Source organism: Mycteria americana, chromosome 1, assembly GCF_035582795.1.
Source record: "Mycteria americana isolate JAX WOST 10 ecotype Jacksonville Zoo and Gardens chromosome 1, USCA_MyAme_1.0, whole genome shotgun sequence".
Lineage (NCBI taxonomy): Eukaryota > Metazoa > Chordata > Aves > Ciconiiformes > Ciconiidae > Mycteria > Mycteria americana.
Window position 1 is genome coordinate 65571461 of NC_134365.1, and position 25880 is coordinate 65597340.

Consider the following 25880-nt stretch of genomic DNA (forward strand, 5'->3'; position numbering starts at 1 on the left):
GGAGAGGTTTCCTCTCTAGAGGCAAGTTAGGATTTACATATGGTGCCCATTTAAAGGTATGCTTTGCTATCAGGTACTTCACTGAATAACACTATACATTTATAAAATACTCATCACCTTGTTATGTGGACAAGGTAGTATGCATCCATTTCTTCAGTTTAATGTGCAAAGACTGATGATTACTCTTGGCTGTTATTCTTCTGCATGTTTGCAAAGAGAACCTACATGTGTTTAAGCAGCTTTTTTGCCTTTCATCTGCTATGGACATGCTGTTGCAATCATCGTAGCAAAGCTTTAGCTTCTCTTAACACTATAGGTGTAGGCATGTTAAAAAGTGAAATAACATAGTTGTGACATAGCGTATTTTGTTGCCTTTTTGAGTGTGGAAATGAAAAATGTTATAATAATGAATGGAGGCTTAGAATAAAACTGTTTCCTAATATAGTTGTATGCCTCTTCCCACCCCACTCATAGGCAAGAAAAGAGATACGTTATAATGGGATTTAATGACAACTACATTTAAACCTTCTTTTAAATTAATTTTTTTTTTAATTAGTCAGGATTTTACTGTCATTGCCCTTTCCAGAAGAATTTCACTGGGCTTAGGTCTATCCATTGTGGAGGTAGAAAAACAAGTACAGTCCTTCTTCCGGAGGTACAGCTAAGTACTTGCCTAGTATAATATCTAACTTGAGTTACAGACTACAGTTTGCCAGCAGAATTCACTGCACTTTGCCGATAGGATAAGTATTTTTCATTTTACACCTGGAGAGACTGAAGCACAGGGAGAAGGCTTGATATGCCCGTGACCTTTCACTAGAGCACTGGCAAGACTGTGGATAGACTAGATCTTCTCAGTCTGTCATCTGTTTTGCCCCACTCCAGGGAGAATCCTTCAGTAGAGAACGGCTGAGAAACTAGGCTAAGGTCCCCATGGGAGGCAGCTTTGAGAGTAACGTCCTGTACCTTTACATTGACATAAAGACTTTTGTCTACAGTCAGTCTGACTACTGAGGTAGGGCAATGAAAGACCATGCAGATGACATTGCCGATGCATTTCCATAGTCAGTGCAGTCTTTGTGGTTTATTATGCTTTCAAGACCACTTTGTATCAGAGTAGGGAAGAGTATGAATGCTTCTTTAGGTGGTGTCTCAAAATATGGTCTAAAAGGGCAAATGTCCTGTAATTTATCTGCAGAGCCGTCTTGTCTTCAGTATTTTCAGGAAGCAACAAGGCATGACTACATCCTGGTCTGCAAGGAATGTTGAGAGGTGACAAAAAGCTTGGGACCTTGTGCTCTACAGCAGGCTTCTCTTGGTCTGGGTGAAAAAGGACAGTGTCTTTAGGTATTTGAGTTAGATAGCTGTTAATGTTTCCACATCTCTGAGAAGTTAAGAAAAACTAACTTCCATAGCTGGTGTGTCATACTGAAGTCTTGAAATTCTGGAAGTGGTTGTTAGGTATTAAACAGAATCTAGAATCTTGTTAATGTTGGTTAGCAAGCAGGATTAAGGACAGACGTTACTGCTTACAGATTTGATGATCTCTGGTCATTCACTTTTTTTCATTAGTGGTACGCTTTTGAATAAGGTCAGGACAGAAATGAACTTTTGGATGAGCTCAGTGGATCTTGCTTCCGCTCTTGAAGCCAGAAAAAAAAATAAAAATCAAACTTTCTTCTAATTCCCTGTTACTTTATTTCCTGGTGATGGCTAGACTAGAAGTTGAAATACTGAGAAAATATTTACAGTATTTCCTATAATACAAAATTTCAGTCATATGGAAAGGGTTAGGGTTTCCTGCAGGTATGACTTCAGTTACTGAATTAAAATAATTAAAAAATAAAACAAAATTCCCCTTTTTTGGACTGTTCTTATCACACCAGAACACCTTTTGGTTCAGTATCACTGAGCAGGCTATCGCCAGCCTGGAGAATAGCTTTGATGCAAGTTCTATTTTAATAGGTTCTGCAAAAATACAAGCAGTTTTATGGTTTTATTCCCATGTAGTTAAGTGATATTGCTATTTAAAAACAAAAACAAAACAAAAACCCACAAAGACCCCCTGTCACCAAAATCCTTAAATGTTAACAATTCAGTTTGTTCCCTAGCAGATGATTACACAAGTTTCTTGATAGGCTGGAACTGACTCCACAGTGCCAGCATCATACGCCATGGTGGCCTGCGTTATGTTGAGTCATAATGGTTGCCAGAGCTAAAACTTGTTGTTTTCTTTCCTAAAAAAAAAAAAAAAACATGAAAAATATCTCATTTATCATGTTTTTTATTACATCTTTATGCAGGTGGTCTCCATACCAGGAGACGAGCCTGATTGGGCAGGAGACTGGAGCCCCGAAGGGGAAACGGGCGTCTCCTACCCCTATTGGGAGGGTTGGCAGGTACAACATGTGGTGTTATGTGAGTCTATGGGAGCATCTGATCTTTTTCCCCCCTCACAGCGTGGGAAAGTTTCCAGTTCCAAAGCACCAGTCTGGTCTCCGTGTGTGGCTTTCTCCATAAACGGTGGTGTGGAAGTGTAAAGCATGCAGCGCATGTAATTTAAATATCGAGCATGTGCCAGATACTCTTATCATTCTCCAAGTGGACATGCATGGAAGAGCTTCGTAAAGGGGCTCTGTCTGGGCCTGTCTTCTAAATTTTGTTTTGCTTTTCATGTATTCTTTTTTCTTTTGATGTAGAACTCATTAAAGACTTCAACACGGCGAAAGAAGAGAACGTCTTTTAAAAGAAAAGCCAGCAAAAGAGGCAATGATGTAAGTATTCAAGTGCTTTGGAAACCAGGCTCCTTTTGTTTAAATGTCTAAACACAGACTTTAAAGTTTAGGTTTTTTACTGCAGTGTTTAATATTTTTTTTCCACTGGAAAATTCCACGCTATTGAATTTGTTGTGAGAAGAGATCAGTTTTGATAAAACTTGTATGAAGTTTTATTTGCTGAGTTGATTTTTTCAAGAAACAACATACCAGACTCCAGAAGGACCAGCAGCCTAATGAAACAGCGTTCCCTTGGGATGTAAGAGACTCAGCTCAGACCCTTGGTTTCCACTAGGCAGGGCAAGGGTGTGAAACCGGGGTTGTGAAATCCATGGTGAGTGCACTGATGCAAGGGTCTGGTCCAGTTTGAGGGTGGCTCCCTCAGGAGATCTCATATTGGAAATAGTCCATTTGCGTGAAAATTGACGTTGGTCCGCAGAGAGAGAGAAATCAGATGAATGATCTGATGGTTTGATTTTTTAGTTTATAGAAGACCTTGTTTCTAGACCTTGCTCAGTGGTTTAGTTATATAGATGAACAACAGCCTCATGGGGAGAGGTGGAGGGAGGCTTGCCCCTGCATAGCCAGAGCTCTCTGGTTAAGGTCCTCACTGGGGTGGTAGGAGAACTGCAGACCACAAACTTGAACCTGTGTGTGCCACGGCCCAGGAGAGTGCCCTCACTAGTGGGCTTTCTGGTGTCCTGCAGGGGTAGGGAGTAGGGAGGTAAATAGCTTCCTCATTGACATGTCATGTTTGACCTGTGATGTTTGTTCAAAGGTGGGAGGGCTGGCAAGGCCAAGAATTCAAGAGCAGATCATCTGCAACTAAGTGCTGATACAACTTGTCTGTTAGGTGGAATTCATGAAAAAAGTAGTTTATCTCATTCTATTTGCCACTGGAAAATTGTTTGTATTAGAAATAGCACTTTATCTGACACATTATTAGTGCTGTGTGAATAATTGTTTTTTTGGGGAAATAACATTGAGTAAAATTTTAAAATAGTTTTGTGCTGGCCTGAAGTGATATCTTCCCCCCCCCCATCTTCTTACTCAATTGTCTCAGCTGGACAAATTAGTCCCAGCTGAACACTCCATTAACATGGCTGTACTGTTTCCAGTACCTGAGGTAGTTTTGTCAGAGCTAGGTTGGGTCTCCTGCACATGTTGTGCCAGGGAAATATACACAGCTTGTACTAAAGCTGTTTCTTGCTTCTGTTTCTCAGGATAATAAAGGTCGGCCATTTGTGATAAAGCCTATCTCCTCTCCACTCATGAAGCCTCTGCTGGTTTTTGTCAATCCAAAAAGTGGAGGAAATCAGGTAAGAACATCATCTAGATCCAGGTCACAAAGTTTTAGTTTAACAACGTTGTTTCTGCAAATGAGAGTAGTTTTTGGTGAGTCAGATAGGAAGAACTCTGTGCAACTGAATTGCGGTCCTTAGAAGAGGTCCTTGCTGTTGAATGCCCTTTCCACTTCAACGGAATTGGATGGGTGGGATGGATACTTCAGTATTTGAGCAGTTGTATTCCTGTCTTCAGATTCTTGAAAGGAAACTTAAATGGTAGTTTGGAGGTTTTCAGAAGACTTCATCTTTCCACAGAAAATTTAGATTGCAAATGAAGTCTGAGGCTTTTATCCAAAAAGTGATTTAATTTTACTAGGAAAGCCTAGTGAAATTAGTGAATGTGAAATGACGCATTCCTATGGCATTTTAAAAAAAAATCATTACTGGCCTTGTACTGTACCTTAGAGAACCAAGTTTCAGTGACTAACATGCAGCAGACTTCTTGGGGTTCTTGGAATTAAAACCTATCCAAGTGGAAGTTTTGCAGATTAGTTCTGCCACTTTTTGAATACCAAATAATCTGAGTGCCTTTTGATAAACAAGGCCTTCTAGTTGAAAAGATTGATGTAAGATGTAACAGAGGCCTATAGTACTTGGAGAATAGCATAACTGCTGCTCACTTTCTCCTCTGTTAGAAGTAGGGAGTATATAAAATGAAACTGTGAAGACCCTGATTCAAATCAAAGAAAAAAGTTGGTCCCTCTCACAGTGTGTAGTTCAGCTGTGAAACTCCTTGCCATAGGATGTTGTGGATGCTAAAAATTTACATGAGCTGAAGGAGAGATTTGGAAGAGGAAGCCCTGAAGGTTACTAAAGTCCTGGACCTCCCTCTGGCTCAAGAGTTCTACGAACTGCAAATAGCTGAGGCTGGGAGAATACCTACAACAAACATCACATTTATTTTCTCTGTTCTTATACCTTTTCTTAGGCACTTTGACTACTATTCTTGGTTCTCCACTTAGGGGAAGGTGTCAGACAGAAAAGCCAGGCCTCAGAAGGGGGAGCTGTCAAAAAATCCTGACTTGCACCCTCTAGGCTATGTCTGAAATGTATTCTTGAATTACTTTGAAGTACAAGCTGGCCCCATAGAGTTCTTAGGCCTCTTCTGCTAGTAAGAGATCCTGCCACTTTGTGTCTGGCAGAACATGGAGGAAGGCAATCGAGTGTCTGGAATATGAACCCCAGAGTTTGAGAAGGCAGAAATTATATCCTTAGGTGATGGGCTGGCCACGCTGCACTGAGTGAGGGAGCACTGGGGCAGCTGTAGCAGAGTCCTTGCCTCCTGCCTCATTAGATGTTAGAGGGCTACAGTTATGAGTGTTCATGGTGGTGATGGTGGAGGTCAAAGCAGTGTCATTGCTTGGACGTTGTGCAGGGCACTATTCAGTGCGATGGTGACTTTGCTCACAAGCTTGTTTAACTTCTTGCTGTTATGGATTGCTGAGGGTGGTGTGAGATAACAGACATTTCTTGTTGCAGGTGGTGAAAGGTAGGAGAACAGGTTGCTGTGGGAGCTGAACCTTTGGTCTGACCCTGAATGCCTGTTCTTATGAGCCATTAATGATATGTGTTGTTAAATTTAGTCTACGTGTATACATACGCACCCTGCCCAGATTCGTGGGTCGCTATTCTATAGAGCAGTCATCTGCTATGCCACTTTCTAGTTTGTCTTTTTCTTGGTTTGTGTTTGCTTTGTAAAGCACAGAAGAAAGAAAAGCAGTCCAAATATAGTAAATATTGAACACTATTATTTCTAATAATCGTGAAGCTATTAATAATTTCCCTTCCTTCGATTTTTCTCTTTTCCCAGGGCACCAAGGTTCTCCAAATGTTTATGTGGTATTTGAATCCACGCCAGGTCTTTGATCTCTCTCAGGAAGGGCCAAGAGATGCGTAAGTTCTTGAGCCTTCAGTGCTGCAGACCATAATTCTTTTCTTATCAGGAAAGCAGTCAAAGGTCTAGCTGCATAGATTGGTAGACTGCGTATTCGGTTTATGTGTCTCGGTTTTGGTAGTGGTGGAGGGGTGGGCTGCAGTGGTGGATGCTGTGAGAAGAGATCAGGAGCTACCCCCATGTCAGACAGCCAGTTCCAGATGCCTCCAAGACGGAGCTGCTGCAGATCCCACAGTGCCTGACCATTATCTAGTGGCTGAGCAGCGCAATGGGGTGAGGCTGCCTCCAGATTTCCATGCGTGACAGCAGCATGCAAGTACCTCTGCTTGCTGAGTAACTAACTCAGCTTCTCTGAGCAATAGTTGTGAGCCTCTTCCAGGGGATGGAGGACCTGTCCTTAAAGGGATGATTCTCACTGCTAAGGGTTAAGAGACCATCCTTCTGTGGTATTTGAGATAGAGATACTTGCTTTAGTCAACTGTCTGTTCAGCTCTACTTTCACAAGTTAGGCAGCACAAAAATATAGTAATCATGTAAAATCAAATATTTACCTGTATAAGAACGGTCCAAGTATTTGGTATTCACACTTCTAGAGCACCCAACCCTTTTTTTTCCTGCTGAAACACCTCCACTGCTGCTCCCCTCGTGATGTATGGAAGCTTTAAAGTATACGTACAGTTTTCAGAGCTGTGTAATGGAGTTAAAGGAGGATTAGGTCCTCTGGTCACTCAGCTCTCTACATGTGAATGTACCCCCTCCATTAGGAGATTTATGCCTCTCTCTCATGCAACTGAAGGAACAAGTCTTTAATGGCTGCTTTTTTTGGCTCTCCTGTTAGTATCTTAGACATCCAGAGAAAGAGCTCTGTTAGATGTTATTGCCTTCTTTGGTGTTAAAGAAATAGTTACCAGCTGAAGGAGCTGTCATGTTCTACATGCCTCAGAAATGGTGGCTCAGCAAATCCTGATGAGGAACATTCATTTTGTTTAAAACCCTCGATGTTCATATTTGTTCACTTTAGGATAAGAGAAAAATGGAAGACTTTTGTCATCTCCAGAGGGAACACGAGAATCTGGCCTTTCAGATTTAGCATGGGAACATGCGAAACTGATCAAATACTTCTCAGGAGGTGCTGCCTAACCATGGAGGAAGGCCCCATTTCACATCCTCGTGGTTTTGTGTGTGTGCGAAGATGTGAAGTGAGCTGCAGGGCTCAGGTTGGGCTGGGGCCAATGCCGCCTGCGGCTGCCAGGGCTGATGCCTCCTCACTGCCGAGGCTTTTGGTAGCACTGAGATGGGTTTTTTAAATTATTTTTCTGCCTCCACCCACACGCTTAGTGATGAATATTTGAAAATGCAATAAGTGGTGGTTAAACTGTCACTTGGCAAAATGCATAAAAAGTGCCTACATCATTGTTCTCACTTTTTTTCCCCTCTTTTTTTCCCTTTCCCTCCCCTGGCCAGGCTGGAGCTGTACAGAAAGGTGCCAAACCTGCGGATCCTGGCCTGCGGCGGGGACGGGACGGTAGGTGGCCAGCGCCTGGCAGCCCCGTGGTCATCGCCAAGAGATTAAATTCCTTGCAGTTGTGGGTTTCCCACCTCGCGATGCCTGCAGAGCCAGATAACGTACCTTACGCTTGTGAAATCTACTTTTAAAAGATTTTCTGTGTGGCTTGGCCTGCGTAGTGATGGAGGCAGATCCTAATGTCCAAGGTCCTATCTGCTTTATGCATAAAGATTTGGTACAGCTTAGAAAAATAAAGACTAACTTGGCTGGCCTCCTCTCACTATTTACACAGATCTGAGGGTCTAGTAGGTTAAGGCAGTGCCTGGGGGCCATTATGTCTTAATTTCTGCTCCTTCCTGCTATCGTCTCTGTGATAATCCAAGTACAGTAAAATAGGGTCTCCTCTGTGCCTAAAGAAAGTGAGTTTCCCCACTTTCTTTACAAAGTATCTGTAAGGAAGGACATTGCATTGGTCATACTACTAGCCTGGGATCTGGCAGATCCAGGATCAGTATTTTTCTTTGCTAATGAATTTCTGTGTGTTCTTGGATAAGCAAAAAGGGTCAGATCTTTAATGGATTTAAGCACCTTCAGTTGAAGACAGGCTCTGTGGTTCAGGACCTGGAGGCCAAGAGTGGTAATGGAGGCATTACGACCGCATTACTCTTTCCATCACTTAAGAATATTGTAAATCTCAGTCTGTGCCACTGAGTACTTAAATACAGTTGAAAAACTGACCTTTAATCTCTGAAGATCAGTTCCCCAAACATGTGCTTGATAATAGTTGTAACTGTAAGTATGGTAAGGAAAATGCATTACTAGTTGCAAGGTGCAATGGCTGGCTAGGATAGATATATGTAGATATTTAGGGCATGGGGAGGTGTGTGTGGTTTTGTGGTTTGGTTTTTTTTGTGGGTTTGGTTTTTTTTGTGTGTGGTTTTGTTTTTTTTTTTTTTTTTTTTTTGTAGTGAGCTGAACCAACCCACAACCCATCTCTGCTTGAATTTCTGGGGAAACTTTCTGTTCAGCTTCTGTGGGTTCTTTTAAAATGCCAGCTGTAGAGGTTATTAATACCAGTTCTTCCTCTGCAAGAGTGAAGAAAATATGCTATTTGACTACTGTCTTGCTAGTACCAGGGACGGTAAGATGTTACTGAATTGTGAATATTCCTTGAGAAACCTGCAAGGCATTGCTTTAGCAGGAGACATAGCTGCAAAAGAGAATTTCAATCTGTCTCTGAAAGCCTTTGCAGCTTCCATCTGAGGAACCCAATATTTTAATAGGGAAAAAAATCTTCATCCTGAAAATTTTAAAATAGAAATGAATGCAACTACACTTGAGTCTGACTATCTTTTGTTTTCCCTTTGCTGAGAAGTGCAAGCGACAGGTGGCAGCACCTTCTCATTAGTATGAGCAGCGCTCCACTACTACATTTGCTGCTGCTCAGTTTGAGGCAAATTAATATCTAGTTATTCCCAAAGCCATTACGTCTAGAAATGAAAAATCTGGCTCAAATGGACTTAGTGAATATTCAATGACACCAGATGTTACCTTGCATTATTGAGGTGAATCAGAACTTATTGTAACTTTTCCATCATCGCTGCTTGCTGTTCCTTTCCAGGGCATAAGTGGAAAGCTTTGCTTTCAAAGCAGTCAGGAGCTTTCTGTTTACAGGGAAATGATAGTCTTTGTCACCCTTGATTGTAAAACTAATGTGCAAGGTTTAGAAATAACGTCAAGTTAAATAGCAATGTTGTGCTTATGAATTAGGAATTTGAAGTTTCTGTTTATCAGTTAAAAGCATTTACGAAAGTGGTAGGTATTGTAATGCTACCTGCACCAGTGGGAGGCTGAGGCACAGATGTATGGATTAAGTCAGTGGCAATGACAAAGGAATAATGACAAAAGGATCTTGAAGAAGTCCTGGCCCCAGTGAAGTTATCGGGACTCTTTATTCTGTCTCCTGTTATCAACACCGAAAGATAAATTTTTGAAAGGTATAGGATTACTTATCTCTGAAAATCTCTTAAGGACTGTACTTAGTCCTACTATGGTGCCTATGATAGACCAAAGTACCTTTGGTGACATCCAAGTTCATGAGAGTTGTAAGTGATTTAGATGACTGTTGTCAGACAATGAGCTCTAATGTGGGTTCCCATCCCAGGTGAGTGCTTTAATAATTCTACAATTGTAGTTATGATAAGTAACTGTCTGATAAATGCTATTTATACTTAATTAAATTTCTTCAAGAGACTTGGAGAAAGACATACCCCAGAATACCAAATAGGGTGGTGGTTGCTATATCTATCAGGCCACCCCCTGTCCAGTCCTTCAAATTCCAGCTGTAGTTACCAATGCTCATGCTATACTGGGTACCTTTTGTGAAGCTCCAGTCTCGTCCCAGTTTGGGGTAAGAATCTATTTGAAATCATAGTAATGGGGAGTTGGGGATTTTTCTTCCCCCCCATAGTTGGGGGAGGAAAAATCCTGCCCAGTTGCAGTCAGGATTTCAGTTTTATGTCTTATTTAGAAGCTCACGTTTCCAGTAGAGACTGCATCTTTGAACATTGGCATCAGGAAAAAAAACCAGATCAAATTTTATCATATGTTTATTTTTTTTCTTAATTCTTTATTTAAAAATGCAGCACAGGTTCTTTCAGAGATTTTAATTATTTTTTTTGTAAAGGTGAGAAATAGTTTAAGAAATAGTCCTATTTTCTTGTAGCAAGAATTTCAGTTATAAAAAGTTTCAGAACATTTTCAGCAACTCTTCTTTACCCCCTTGGAAATTACCATTTAATGAGAACAAAATATTTTACAGTAATTTGTTCCTTCTGGCTAGATTTCTATTTAAAAGTTTTATGTAATCCAGAATAGGGACAGGAGTGAGAAAGAGCTCTCTAAAATAACCAATAGTTTATGATACAAAAGAGCCAGATACATTGTTCCAACCCAAAATCTTCAACCCTGAGCATTAGAGTTTGTCTTTTAGTCTAGTCTTTTAGTCTTCTATTTATATATATATGCGTGTGTGGGTGTGTATGACTAGAATATATATGTTTTATGCTTTGCACTGAGTTAAATAATTCAGCACTAAGGTCTCTTGTCTGGGGAATGGGAGACCTGTAGGCAACTCCATGCTTGACTTGATCTGGACCCCCTGTTCCAGTTCCAGGACATGCCCTGAGATACCCTGCTGTTTTAATGTGTCTCTCGCGTCATCTTTCAAGACAGTTGTCAAAGGTTTAGTTTCATCTAGCATAAGGGCACTTTAAAAAATTTGTCTTGAATCGACCATATTATTCTTGACACATTTTTACAGACAGTATTTTTCAGCGCAATAGTTAGGCACTGTTAGCCAGGTGTAATTCTGTGTGTTTTCATTTCCTGCTTAAAGAACAGCAACTTATGTGCTCCCTTTCCTCAGTAACTCTGTGTGCTGTTAAAGGTAGCCAGTGTTTACATCCCACTGCTTCTACTTGCACAGGAGTTTCATGAAAACTGCTGTACCTGTTCTCCCAAAGGTGAAACCTCAGATGGGGCAGTTGTAGAGTTAAATTTCAGATATCCTCATTTTTCCTTCTCCCTTTTGTTTTACTTGACCTTCTCTGTAAAGGGGATACAATCAAAATATGTCTTTTTCCTTTTTTCCACCCCTTTTAATCTTCCTGACTAACAGTTCTCTGCATTTCCCATTTTATAGGTGGGCTGGATCCTCTCCATCCTCGATGAGCTGCAACTCAGCCCCCCGCCTCCTGTGGCTGTCCTTCCGCTTGGCACTGGGAATGACCTTGCCCGCACCCTCAACTGGGGTGGGGTAAGCACTGACTGGGGTACCCGTAGGTGCAGGCTCTCACCTTGCTGGTCTGATTTAGTTGTGTAGTAGGGTGAAACTTCATTTTGGCTAAAAAAGCAGGCAGGGCTGTGTCCAAGGTCTGCTTCAGTTAAGCACAATGGTTTGGTTCAATTTCCAGTCTGGGATCTTGAATTACTGTCTATGTAGTTGTTGTAATAAAAGTGTACATAGATGTATCTGTCTGGTATTTTAGGCCAAGGAATGAGGACGATATGCAGGCTTCTAATTTAAGCATAGTTTAAACTTTATTTCTCTGTATTTATCCTTGACTACAGCACTGGAGTTACTCCAGGCAAGACAAATACACTTTGAGTTCCTCTCCTTATTGGTCTTACTCTGTCTGCCCAAGACTTGTGTGCCTCAGCAATAGCTTGTTAAATGGTTGATATATCAAAATTTAGCAATATTGTGGGGTGTTCTTAGGAACATTTGATCTGGCCTCTATGAAAGGAAGGAAGTCTGCCAGGTAATCGGCGAGTGACTTGCTTTGCTTTCACTATCCACGGCTGATGCTCTGGTGACACTCTCTGCTGTCAGGGTTACACAGATGAGCCAGTATCCAAGATCCTGTGCCATGTAGAAGATGGGACCATCGTCCAGCTGGACCGCTGGAATCTCCAGGTTGAGCGCAACCCTGATTTGCCACAGGATGAGCTGGAGGATGGGGCACGTAAGGTTAGAGCCACCTTTTTTCCCAGGGAGACTGTACGATGCTTAAGAGCGTCTTTGGGTTACACCGTAAGATACACAAGTGGGGAAGCTCTGAAACTTTTTAATTCTCTAGTTGCATCTCTTCCTTTTGCTCTTTTCATGTGTCAATGCTTCCAGAGGTGTGTGAAATGTAATACATACCAGTCATTTATTTGTTGTTTGTAAGTCTTGGACATTGAGCGTTTATCTCAAGAACCAAGTCCTGGCAAAAATCCCTGGCTTCGTATCTGAAAGGTCATTGGTTTTTTTCTCTAGTTAACCTGGGGTGGCAGAAGAAGCAACCTTGTGACCACCATCCGTTCCTAAATTAGAGATACAAATCTAAAAACAGGATGTGGAATTTTAGTCCTTTAGATTTTGCTAATGGATACAGTTTCCTACTTTACAGCAAGGAGTAGTGTATTTTTGTATTTAACTTCTTTGTGTGTGGGTCTCCATATGATCTTGACATCTTTGTGAGGGGATCACATTTATAGTAATATGTCATTTGGACTGGAGATGTTGAAGTGTTACAATCATAAAAAAAAAATTTGTGAAACGTTTTCCTCTTCTCAGTTATAATTTCCAGCTTATCTATCGGATGCTACTGTTCTCTTTCCACAGCCCTGCTGGGCGTGTGTAATGAAGAAGAGGCCAGATGCATACTTCCCTGCCTCATGCATCCTCAGTAGTATTAGGGCTTCTTGTCTGGGACTTGCACTGCTCCTGGTTATATATGAAGCAGGAAGAACACAGCTTGAGTTTCATTTGCCATGCTGAGCTTGAAGTGCCAGCAATTAGGAAAACCTTTGTATTGACATGTTAAGTGGAGCAGCATTATGGGAAATCTCAATGACAGCATAAGGAATTCTTTATGTTTAAAAAGGTACATATATGATCATAAAGCACTGTAGATGTTTTTGTGTTCTTTAGGCTTTTGTATCTGATCATCTTCCACAAGCTATTACTAACCTTCAGAACAACCTTCTGCATACATTTCCCTAATATGTTCCACTTTCTTCTTCTTAGACTTTCATGAGATACCAGATTTAAAGTAGTTAATTCCTGGTGTGTCATGGAACGTTTCATTTGTGTTTTTACATGTCTTTTTATTATCCAATTACAGCTTCCACTCAATGTCTTCAATAATTACTTCAGCCTTGGATTTGATGCACATGTTACACTGGAGTTCCATGAATCTAGAGGTAACAGGAACTTTTTATTTCCTTAACCTTGGGAATGGGCAGTTATTTTATGAATTACAAATGGAGTTGGATTTAACATCCTGTTCTTATAATTCAGAAGGAAAGCTGCAACATAAAAACCCAAGATACAGACACAAGTAGGAAGTGATTGTATCATGAGTTTCCAAGGGAATTCATGATTTAAAAACAAAAAAAGTACAAGGAAAAATAGTATTCACTGGAGCAAAAGGGCTAAAAGGGGAGCTTTTCAAATTTTTTTATCTTCTAAAGGAGATACCAAGTACAGATATAAAGGAAGTTTTTATGCAGATGCAGAAATGTCAGAAAAAGAGCAGAAAGAAAAACAAATGTAAGCCAGGTGCCAGTTTTCCCTCCAGTGTGGAGGTGGAGGGAGGAGAAAAGCTGCGAGGCTGCGGAAGTAGCAGGGTGGCAGGAGGATAATTGTGTTCTCAAGCTGAACAGCTGTTACCTATGGATGAATATAGCATAATATCATTGGACTTGGTACAGACCCAGAGTGTGTCTATGCAAGTGAAAGGTTTTAATGAAGTCCACAAAACTGTCAGGAATTTGAGCTGTTGTAGCACTTGTTTGTCCCCTTGCCGACGGCAGTTATACCACCCCATACAGATCCAAATGTGGCTTAACAGGTGGGCTTTGGACTGATGTGAACTGCTCTATTTATATAGTTTAGGCAAGCATGCTTGTATACACAAACCTTGTTCAATTGTCTGTTTTCAGCTTTTGGTCATTTTGGCTTCATATGCAAGTATTTTTTCTGAATGACAGCCTCCCTTATCTTCACTTTCATACTATCAGAGTGTCATTTCAAGATGAAAAGATAGCACTCTAATGTCATGCTAAATAAAGAGCAGGATACATGATGGAATGAGCTAATGCATATTTAATAATGTTTAAGACTGCTTCAAGCTTCAGGAATAATAATGAGGGGCCACAAAAGGGCACAGGAATGAAACGATGACAGCTGTATGCATTTTTTGATGAATGCATATCACTATGCATTGCTAATGTGACTGTGAATATACTGTATAGATGAAATGCATGGCTACTTTCTCGCTTAATGGAGGCATTACTTAATAATGAAGTAATGGAGCCCTATAAAGAATGGATGTTATTCCAGAGATGCCAGTGTTTTAAAAATTTACATGGGTGAAAAAATACTTGGCGGAGCAAGCTGTGTGTCTGTGAGCAGGTATGTGTGGCCAGGAGAGCTTTTCATAGCCCAAGTGTCTGCTCTTACAAGTCATTACTGCTGGTGTCTTCCTTACCCTCTCAAATGCTAAAATATACAAATGAGTCCTATGTGTTTTAGGAGAGAAAAGCTTGTAGCCTTGGAGGTGTTGCTGGTGTGTGGGTTTTATTGTGTTTCATGTGGAATTAAGCAGTGCAAAACAGATTCTCATCTCATTTACAATTGATGACGATCCAGAGAAACTCGTAGCAAAACTGTAGCAAAACTTTAAAGCACTTTCAAGGCTGTTGCACTTGGTCCGTTAAGATAAGTGGTTGTATGCAGTTGCTTATGTGGAGCTATTGTAATCACATATAGTATTAAAACAAACAAACACCATGTCCCCCACTCTCCCCCCTGTCAAACCAAAATAAATTAGATTGATTTGGACACTCAGCCTCTCAGGGCATTTTATGCAGGAGAGATTGGTCAGCTGTTATATTTAGAATAAGCAGTGGTTGCACTGTCTCAGAGGAACCTGTACATGAATGTGGCCTCTTCTATGGCAACCTCTACACTTTTCTTGTGATTACTCAGATTGAGCCTTGAGGGTTGGCCCCAAGCCTAACGTATTTAGCTCTGCTTCTTCAGGAAGTGTTCTGGGTAGCGACTCTTTCCAGAGTCACAGTTTCCTCCCTTGTTATCCTTATGCTTTGGTGGGTCAAGGGAGATGCAATTTACTTTATCCCGTTGACATGCTGTTTGTTCCCTCAGCTCTCCAGCACTGTTCATTTACAGGACTACACACCCCCCCCTCCCCCCCCCACCCCCCCGAACACTTTCCTTTTCCTACTCCCTTGGTGGCTTGAGAAGGGTGAGGATAGAGAGAGCCTTGGATATGCAGTCAGTGATTTACTTCTACAATCAAAATTGCACTCTAATCAACTTCAGGCTCTATTCTCTGTTGCAGTCCTCCCTCCCTACCCATGCTTATCTGCTACATCAGAGGTAGGAACAGTTCCGTATGTTGAAGGTCCCTGACCTCAGAAAGGCTCCTTTTCTGATTAGCCAGTTCCAAACTGAGGCTTTGGTTCTGGTCAGTATTTGTTGTAAGATCCATGTAAGAGCCCGTGCCCTGGTGGCTGCTGCCCGGAGCCATCGGGAATAACCACATCAGCGAATGTGCAGCATGGGCACTGAGCCTTCAGGAGCTTCCCACTTCTTAGCATGGGATGTTGAGACTTTCTGTAAAGAGCTGTGAGCTCAGTAAGTGAGACGAGATTTACTTACGCAGTTAAATTAATTGTTTTAAGAAGAGGTGGCCCTGACTGCCTTCCAGGCTCACCCACAACACAATAAATGGATGATAACAGCAGCTGGGCAAACAATCAAACAAGAAATGCAGAGTAAGTAGCTCATTCTTACAAAATGGAGCTTTATATTGTGAGATGCAGTGTCTTCAAAGAGAACTAGAAACATTGTTTAAAGTGGTCATTTGAGAAGTAGTAATTTGGAAGTGCTCACACCAGTGCGATGCTTTAGCCAGAAGGAATATCTTGATATTTGGATGTTCTCACTAGAGAATTACTGAGCAAGGATAGGTGGTTGTTATTACCACTGAATACAGTGTCAGAAGGGCTGCTTCTGAAGTCTCTGGATGCCACAGGCTAGGAAAGCAGTTCACCGGGAGGCATGAGAATGACCTGTATTCTGGGAAGCATGCCTTCTACTGGGAGATTAAAGGAGCTCCATTTAGCCTATCAGAAAGAAGGTTACGAGGTGATTTAATCACAGCCTATAAGTATTTACTCAAGGAGAAGATACCTGATAGCTGGGGGCTCTTTAATCTGACAGAGAACTATAATAAGATTTAGCAGTTGGCAGTTGAAGTCTGAAAAGTTCAAGACAGGGAAAAAAACCCCATATTTATTTTAACATTGAGAATAATTAACCATTAGATGTGCATTACTACTGGACTATTAAAATTCTCCGTCACTTAGAGTCTAATCAAAATGAAACAGCTCTCTAAATAGGTTTTAGAGTAACCACTTTTTTTTTTCCTGCAGGAATATTTGGGTAGAGATGTCTGTTCCTCAGTACCTCTTTGTAACACATCAGAATTTAAGTGTCTGTTTCATCTTATAATTGACTAGTGCTTTACTCCTGCTTCAAAGCATGGGTTAGTGTTTCATGGATTTCTAATAATTCTTGGAGGTCTGTTCTGCGTTGGTAGAAATAGAAGTCTCACAAGTGGTACTGAGAGATCATAAGATGAATAGTCTGAGAGGTGCTAAATTAACTGATTGTATTCTTGTTGCCTCTTTGCTCATGTCTCCATCTATTTTCACTCTACAGGAAAGGGGAAGAATTCAATACCAATGTTTGAAATCTGATAGCAGATAATGGCACAGATGAGGGACTCTCACACAGGAAAACTATATTTATATTAATATTTTCACTGAGTGATGTGTGCTAAAAGCACTATAGTACTAGCAGGGAATGTGAAGGTACAATGGAGTCTACTTGTTTTGTTAGGGTATTCATATTTTTCCTTTTTATTCTTTCACAGAAGCAAATCCAGAGAAATTCAACAGCCGATTTAGAAATAAAATGTTTTATGCAGGGGTGAGTTGTGATTCATCTTACAGAATGACGCTACCATAGTTGTTTTAATATTTTCTTAAGTACCTTCCCCCTCACTTTCTCACATCAGGAGCTCACGCCAGTTCATTTTGCCTGTTGCAATTTAAAGTGCACGTGTACTGTTTCTGGCAATGCCACGTGTGTCTGTTGGAAAGTGCCTGAAGCATTGTTGTTTTACAGTGCTTAGCAGGTGAGAGAACTGCTACTCCTTTGGACATAGTACTGGTCATGTCTTGCTCCCCCTGCTTCTGGCTCATAAGCTTCTCAATAAACTGCTCTGCTTCTTTCAGGGTCTGGGCAGCATATTGATATTGACTTTACTAGAGAAATTCCCCATCTGTTAGCCTGTATCTTTGTAGCTTTGAGGAGTAGTTTTGGATGTAGGGTCATGGGGAGTGGAGGGCAGAGATCAGCTATTTGGAGTGATTCATTTTCATATGTAAATATGCACATAAAATTGCCCACTTCTGCATTCAGGAGGTACATGGACAACGCTTTATTCTAAAATGCAGTTATTGAGAGAAACACTCATTTGATAATGCATGACATATAATGTCTTTCTGGATGATGACTCCTGCTGTACCCACGTGCCTTAAACATGGAAACAAATATATGAGCAAGAATTTGCATTTAAATCCTTGGATGCTCAAGGACCTTCTTTGGTTAACCTCTCAAAAAGAGAAGTATCTTGATTTAAAAAAAAAAAAAAATTATGTCTCCTGACAGCAAGAAAGAATAGGTTTGGCAAAAGGATGGCATTTTGTTAATTAGCTCTGTGGTGGGATAAGAAATGATGAAAGAGAAGACAGGAAGTGCTGATGACAGTTCTTGCACTTATTTCTGTTGCAGGCAGCCTTTACAGACTTTCTGCAAAGAAGCTCAAGAGATTTATCCAAGCATGTTAAAGTTGTGGTAAGTATAAGAAATTGTGTCATAGTGTTGTGGGAAGAGGGGGGAATGGGGAGAGAGCGAGGTGAGAGTTTAATGGCTCTGTTACTTTTCAGTTTTGAGCATGACATTTGCAACACATTCCAAGGAAAGTCTTGGGAAAGTTGTTACAAAGCAGCAACACTTCTCTTGTCTGTGGCTCCATTCAGCAATTTCTCTGTGCTCTGTCACTTTGGCTTTGTAGTGTGATGGTACAGACCTGACTCCAAAGATCCAGGAGCTGAAGTTCCAGTGTATAGTGTTTTTAAACATACCCAGGTAAGCTCAAGACAGATGCTGGGAGTTATAAAAGGGGGGGGGGGGGGGGGGAAGATACCTACAAGCTGTCCTAGACTGGGTGGATGTGCAGGAAGAGTATTGCCACTGTGCTGCCTTCCTGAGAGCTAGGTGCTTATAATACTGTTAATTAGCGATACGGAATGGGATCCGAGTTTAGAGTGCAGCTAAACCATCTTTTAAAATGTTGAATATCCCGATACAGAGATAGTAGAAATGATTAACAAACACGCTCTCAAAAGTTGTGCACCTAACCTGCAAACAAGATAGTAAAGACACAGATGCCTGGTCTTCCACTAAATTAGAAGCAGAGTGTGAAAAAAGGGCGCAGCGGGAAAGCAGAGGGCGGGGGGAAGGATGAATATTTTTTTGGTAAAGGAACACCAAACTGTTGAAAGAAGTGCTGTGTTTTTAACATGTTAAAAGGTGTCCCAAATAGAAATATAGCTGTATTCTTAAAAGGTGTCTATCTCCTGCTCTCTAGAGCAGTAGTCTCCAAACTTTTTTTTGATTGTGCATCCCTATCAGTAAAAACTTTTGAGCACCACCCCAATATATGTATATTTATTTATAAATTATATACATGTACTGGTATACTTATATATTACATTAGAAAACATACACAAAAACAGAAATTAAGAAAGGATGTGATAAAGATGAAACAAACACTATTTTAATGGTTTTTTTCTTATTTATTAAAAGTACAAACAATATTTTCTTCACACACCCTAGTTGTCTTGTTGTGGATTTTTCTTGCACACTCCCTGTGGTGCATGCACCCCACTTTGGAGACCACTGCTTTAGACAACCTACCACTTTGCTCCACATGCAGTCCCAAGCACTTGATCTTTTGAGTCCTGCACAGCCCTCGCTGCAAGCTTCTGCCTGGTGTCACCACTCCAAAGATCCCTCTTCTATCACTTTTACATCCATTCTTTAGTAGTAGGAAAGACAGATGCCACAGCTGTATCTGTTCCTGCTTCTTATTTCTCCCGGCCTCCTCAAGCTATGAAAAGTTTTGCATTCCTTATGCTATTATAACTTCTGAGCCAGCAGGGAGAGAGGAAATGGAGCTTCAAGGCTGGAGTTGCTGCTGCATCCCCATGCCTGCCTAGAAGAGGGGCTAAGCAGCTTTCTGGCTCAACAGCTCATCTGCAGAAAGCAAAGCAAGTGGGGAGAACAAAGTGCTGCTGCTCTGTTATCTGTTTCCTGGTGTTTCCCTGTTTTCCTCTCACAAAGGAACCTGCTAAAGATTATGATGGATACATTTATGGATGGTGTACCAGCTTGGAAACAAATGACAGATTTTCCCTTTTGTCCAGTCCTTGCCAGCATAACTTTTAATTGTCCCTGAATTGAATCCTGGAATGGATATCTGGATACTTCTGGAGGACAGCAGAACAGGCTAATAGTCAGGCTACTAGTCAGGACCAATCAGGGCAAACTGCTTTCTCAAAGCTTGCTTTCCAAACCTCTTTCTGTAGGTATTGTGCTGGCACAATGCCCTGGGGAAACCCTGGAGATCACAGAGACTTTGAGCCTCAGCGCCATGACGATGGCTACATTGAAGTCATTGGGTTCACCATGGCCTCACTGGTGAGTATATTGCAGGTGCTACCAGACTTGGTGAATTCTGTGGGCGGTGTTACAGAGTGCAAAGTTGTCCTCATTACTGAAGAACTACCATGATTCCACATATTCAGTCAGCTAAGGCCAAAACATGCTCTGCTGTTAGGTTTTAAATGAGGGGGACAAGTTGTAGTTTTCTAATAAGAGAAGTGTTATTTAATAATAAAAATGTACCTTTGCAAATATGGCTAATTTGCATGTGCAGTGCTCCTAAGTTAAACAGCAAGATTATTACAGTAAAAACAGCGTGCATGCACGTTTTTACTGTGGGAATGTCCTATGGTCAAATAATTACTGCTATTTCTTTTTAGCTTTTATATATATTTCAATCTATGCCATAAAAGTTCAATTTTTTTTTAAAACTGGGTACTGGAAACAAATATGAAATATTATATAAAATTATATGCCCATACAGTTTCCATATGCCCACTAAAAATGTTGTGAAAATGTAGTAACAGCTGTGGAAAATCTAGTAGTATTTCTAGCACAAATGTTATCTCTCTTTTTCTTCTGCTAGGGGAAGAAAATTCAACCAACAATTTTAATTTGGCAGTGCACTTTCTGTCAATGCTGTTGTTAAAGTGAACTAAAGCTGAGTTACTATAAAAGCAATCTCACTGTAAATACCGTAGTGTCCTGCTATCACAGTGGTTAAACACAGTGACGGTCTCTTCAGAGCATGATTAAATGCAGTCAGAGAGTTGGTAGTTATCCCTGTGCTAATGTTAATCTACCTAAGGCACTGCAGCTTGAACTTAGTGTGGCCAACAGCAGACACATATCAGGGCTTCCTGGCAGGTTTGTTTAGGCCATGCTTAAGTCCATACTCTTAGGCCTTTGTTGCTGCTATGTCTTGTGTGGACTAGGTTAAAGCTAACATGGATAAGTCTGTTTTCACTGAACTCACACATTTATTTGCTGTGTGACCTGCCCTCAGTGCATATCACATTCAGTGAATACGCATGATAGTGCTGTTTGCTTCCTCAAAGAGAAATTTGGACAAATCTAATCCTCAGAGCAAGCAAAAGTAAAAGGTTGCCTTGTTCAGAAATCATTTCTTTAGAAGTCTGGGTTAAGTATTCTTTTTTGGTCTCTTTTTTTTGATGGATCTAGTGGATTAGGGAAATAACCTACAAGTAAGCAGAATTCTGTTTGTTAGCCTAGTAGGTCTTGTGGAATGAACATTTGTTACTTCACTTGTGAAGATTTTAGGGTGTGTTTCTGAAAACGCTGTCAAAAGTCTATTTAGCATGTACCAACTGGCAATTTGCAGCTGGAGTCTTTTTTGGGTTTACCACTAATGTGTCTCTAGCTACTGCCAGTAGCTAGAGTGATCTCAAAGCTACCAACAATTTCAGCTGGGACTGAATTTAAGTAGTAGGGGCCTTTCAGCTGTTTTCTCTCTTTAAAGGAAGCCTAGTTCAGAACTGAGGGTCTACAACATTGGTTGTGATGCTGAGGAACTGTTGTAACCCTAGGCTGTATTGATATAATCCTTACTTGCTCTGTATGTCTCCCAGATGTGCTTGGTCATACCCAAGAAAGTCTGTGAGACCAAGGAAGAGAAGTACTTTGTAAGAAGTGTTATTATGAATATTATTGACCATATTATCAGTTGATCCATAATATTAAGGTCGCAGAGCAGGCTTAAGATCTTGACTTGTGTTTAGGCTGCTTTCTGTTAGTAGTGCATTAATACAGGATTTTTTTCTGCACCTGATAGATGAGAGTTAATATTCACAATACAAATTTAAAAAAATACATTTCTGCCCAAACATATCTGCTTAGAACTCGAAGGATCTGCTCATTGCCCTGCTTGTTTCATTTCTTTGAAATTAATTCTTGATCATGATATTTAATTATTTTTCACAGGGTCCTTCTGCTTGCCCTTTTCAGCCTGTCTAGTCTCGAGGTTGAGTTGCTGTGTAAACTTTCATAATAAGGATTTTAGATTTATCTAATTCACATTAAGGACTGTATTCTGTTCAGGAAGGGGAAATCGTTTTTCTGTCTCGCAGATGTACCCAATTAAGGTTGTTGTTTTAAAGAGCAAATAATTAGTAGCATTACTGTTAATGGAAAAACAGACCAACCAAAGCAAATTAAAAACTTTAAGAATAAACACAGGTATTTATTTGTGCATGCACATGCGTGTGTATATATTTGTGTGTATAAAACATGCTTGACATATACCAAGGTGATTAGAAGTGCAATGCACATGGTTAGATATCTGCTTTTTGCCCACCACTTTTCCTTGTGAAATTTTAAGTCCTGCTTTGCAATTTTGGAGTGAAAATACATCCATTGTGACTCGTTAGAATGCCTTACCTGTGGAATGCTGTGTAATGGATGCTGCCTGCAAAACTGCATTTTGGATTTAACTGCCTCAACTATCTGTTCTGAGGTGTCTTTTCTTTGTCTTTTCTGTTTGTTTGGGGTTTTTTTTGCTTGTATGTGTGTGTGTTTGTTTTTTTTTCCCAGGCTGCTCTCCAGGTGGGTGGTCATGGAGAGAGGTTGCATCAATGCCGTGAGGTGACACTTTTAACATACAAGTCTATTCCCATGCAAGTGGACGGCGAACCGTGTCGATTGGCTCCCTCACTCATTCGAATCTCCTTAAGGAACCAAGCCAACATGGTGCAGAAGAGCAAGAGGAGAACATCCATGCCTTTGCTGAATGAGTGAGTTGGATATGTGCATGTCCTAATGGCAGGAGGCCCGTTTGGGCAGCATATTCAGTCATGGATTTTGCATGTACTGGACTTGCAGTGCATTTACAAAAAAAACAACAACAAAAGAATTCACACCTTCTGAACTCCCTTTCCACCGTATTGTAAATACTTACCTGATTTTCTTTTATTCTTTTATCTTCTGGGTTACTCTCTGTCTTGCTTTTAGAAAGGTGTTGTATCTTTCCGTTATTTAGAGACATTTGTGCAGGCTCAGCAGTGTGCCTCTTGGCTTCTGACAGTTCTGCATATGTATGCCATTTGCCTTTGAGGTTCTTTTGATTCATTTTCTCAACTTTATTGTTCTGCTTTTTAAGCTCCATTGGAGGTCCTGTAACAATTTGCCATAATCAAGAATTACTTAGGATATCTTGTAGTATCTGTTGTGGGAGCATGCTGCCTGGGACTGTTTGTGGAGAAGGACCTGGAGGTCCAGAAAGGGCTGTTTGCACTTCGCAGGGAATCCTGCTCCAGTATAAAAACCCAAATGAGAAATGAGTAGTCTAAAGATGAATAGAGAAAAGCTAAGAACTAAGATAATTGGAAACCAGGAACACGCGAAGAAGAAGACAGGACTAACATTCCTTTTCATAATTAAACCTTATGTGTAAGCACTGCAGATATATTTTAACACCAAAAACATTTTCAAATTTTGACCTGTGAAAATGCTTGTCCAATAAAATAGTTTAGATTATTTTATAGAGGCGATTATTGTACTTCACACATAGAAGGCCTTCATCGCTGCTAAAATGAGTGACGTAGTAAGTGCCTTTGCTGTTTTTCATCAAGTATTCTTAAAGTGAAGCAAAACAGTCTGCCCCTTCTATAAAGACACTGAGCTAAAGGCTTAAAGTTATCAAGGATCCACATTTCATTCAAACATCCATGCACTGAGGATTTCATTTTTCTGTGGAGGTGGGTGGGGGATTTTGCTGTTGCAGCTGTAATGGTGAGGCAAAGTTTATGAAGAGATGTAATATCTTTCATTAGACTAACTCATATAACTGTAAAAAACAGACAAGGTCTCAGGCACGCCTTTTCTCTTCAGGTATCTTAAAGGTTTTCTGTGTCTTTCAACTGTATCATCTAGTGGAAGATATTGCTTCACTTCAAACTTTGACTCCAGCCCTTTAGAGCTTCTTGTCATCTGCTGGTTGTCAATTTGTTCATGTAATCAAAGCCTCCCTGGTTACTTTCAACATCTCCCTGTTCAATTTAGCACTCTGTATTCTCTTACTGAGACTAATGCTTTAAGCTTCAGTAGAAGACTATATCTGGAACGTGCAGTTCCTATTTGCTTGGAAAATATGTAAGGTTTACTCATCTCTCTTGAGCAGTGAAGAATAGCAGACTCTTGCCTGTGGGCAGTGATGCCTGATTTCATCCAACCACAACTCAATTGTTTGCGAAAGCTAGAATCGAGCAGACAGCAATCCTGGGGCATCTTTTTCTACACTGAGGGAGGCTAATGCAAATGCAAAATGAAAATTCCTGGTATTTCGATCTGATAATTAGCATGGTTAGGCTCGGATTTTAAGATCTGAGTTTAAACTGTGGTAGGGAAATACAGATTCATAATATATGCCAGTTGTCAAGAGGATCTTATTTGTGGCTTAGCTTGATTTCAGTGTGCTCTGGTAGACTACATTGCTGTCAGTCCTTTGATTTGGCTGAGATATTTCCCTGCAGACCTATGTCTTGGGAAAATACAAATGATCTGTCAGGGACTCTAGTCTCAGCCTCACGTATCAGAAATGGTGTGTATATATATTTATATCTACATCTATACCTATATATCTCTCTGTGTATGTACTTTGCTCTCAAGTGTTGAAGGGGAGTGAGAGAGAGGAGTTGAATCTCCTGGAGTGATAAAAAGTAAATGGCATGTCAAAGGTTAAATTCCAGGAAGCATTTAGTATTGTAAAGAAGTTCATTCAATATGATGCTGACTTGCAGTATTTCACAAGAGAGAAAATTTTCAATAAAATATGTTTATCTACATTTCTTAACTTGATATCTGGAATATATCTCCCTATTACATTGAAATCTCCCAGAGAGCCTTATATTTGATTGAAGACAATAGATTGTTCTCTTATGACTGTCATCTGAATATTAGATGTGTGAGATAAGTAAGTGGGTCTGGAGCTATCCCACTAATTGTTAGACAGCTGTTCTTGAGCTCCTTCTTCCCAGGAAAGTGATTAAAAAGTTATCTCGCATCACAGTAATGCAGAGTTGCTATTATTGTTGGCTTTGATTTTATTGCTAGATAAGGAGAGGAGTAGGAATGCTCTTTGGAGTTTTAGCTAGTCCAGTGTCATAAGTAGAAAAAGACTTAATTTGAAGAAGTCTTACACTGTGTTTCTGTTTTCTTACTCTGTTCTCCTTTGTTCTGGAGGTTTTAAGGAGAGCGGGTTTAGAGAGGATAGTGAGTTTGTTGTTTGCCTTGTGGATGCACTTGAATTTCCAGGGAATAATAGTATTTTAAAATTGAAAAGCCCATATGTAATGTAGCTGAGTGAGAAGAACAGAGATTTCATGCTTCTCTCACTTGGGAGCGGGAGGGCTTTAGAACCATGATTCTCTTCTGACTGTCACAGTTGCCATCTTCCTGATTGCAGCTGTTCTCCTTCAAAACCTGTGGACGCTCCGAGAGGATACTTGTATATACGAAAAAGGGATCTGACCTTCTTTGACCTGTTTTTCCCTCCATTTGCCCACTATTGTGCTTCCAGCACCTTCTAATTGCACAGAAACTGCCTCATGTGGTTCTACACAGACGTTCAAGGCTGGAACTCCTATATGTTGAGAGTCCTTGTTTTATTTGTCACTGAATAATTTGCCTTTTTCAAGGTGTGGAGAAAAACTTCAGCAGCACTTTTGACAGTGTAAAGGTTCCTAGTCTCTAAAAAAAAAAAAAAAAAAAAAAAAGTTGGCCATGGAATCAGATTAAGGAATAAAAATCTACTGTTTCTGTGGGGCTACTTAAACTGAAGGAGCCTCCCTTCCCTGTTGATAGCAGCAGCGTGAAAAGCTGCATTGAAGCTATTAGGGAACGAGTAAATATAACATGCTGTGTTGTGTCATAGCTGGGTGAATTACTGGCAATTAATATTTTATTCAGTTATTTCATCTTTCACTGCTGACTTGTCTACAAACAAATTTCTCAGTATATCAATTGTCCCGAACCA

The 25880-nt window shown here is 40.5% G+C and overlaps 1 protein-coding gene across 3 annotated transcripts in view; it reads left to right on the plus strand.

The window, feature by feature from the left end:
* The window catches only part of DGKI (diacylglycerol kinase iota), a 153360-nt gene that overhangs the window by 33894 nt on the left and 93586 nt on the right, over window positions 1-25880 (plus strand). For all 3 annotated transcript variants that reach the window (XM_075503567.1, XM_075503574.1, XM_075503559.1), the window contains 12 exons: window positions 2700-2774; window positions 3998-4093; window positions 5931-6013; window positions 7479-7539; window positions 11225-11338; window positions 11915-12052; window positions 13194-13272; window positions 17034-17089; window positions 17957-18019; window positions 18240-18313; window positions 19816-19927; window positions 22442-22641. In XM_075503567.1, the coding sequence (XP_075359682.1) occupies window positions 2700-2774; window positions 3998-4093; window positions 5931-6013; window positions 7479-7539; window positions 11225-11338; window positions 11915-12052; window positions 13194-13272; window positions 17034-17089; window positions 17957-18019; window positions 18240-18313; window positions 19816-19927; window positions 22442-22641 (1151 nt within the window). The remainder of the gene's footprint in view (window positions 1-2699; window positions 2775-3997; window positions 4094-5930; window positions 6014-7478; window positions 7540-11224; window positions 11339-11914; window positions 12053-13193; window positions 13273-17033; window positions 17090-17956; window positions 18020-18239; window positions 18314-19815; window positions 19928-22441; window positions 22642-25880) is intronic.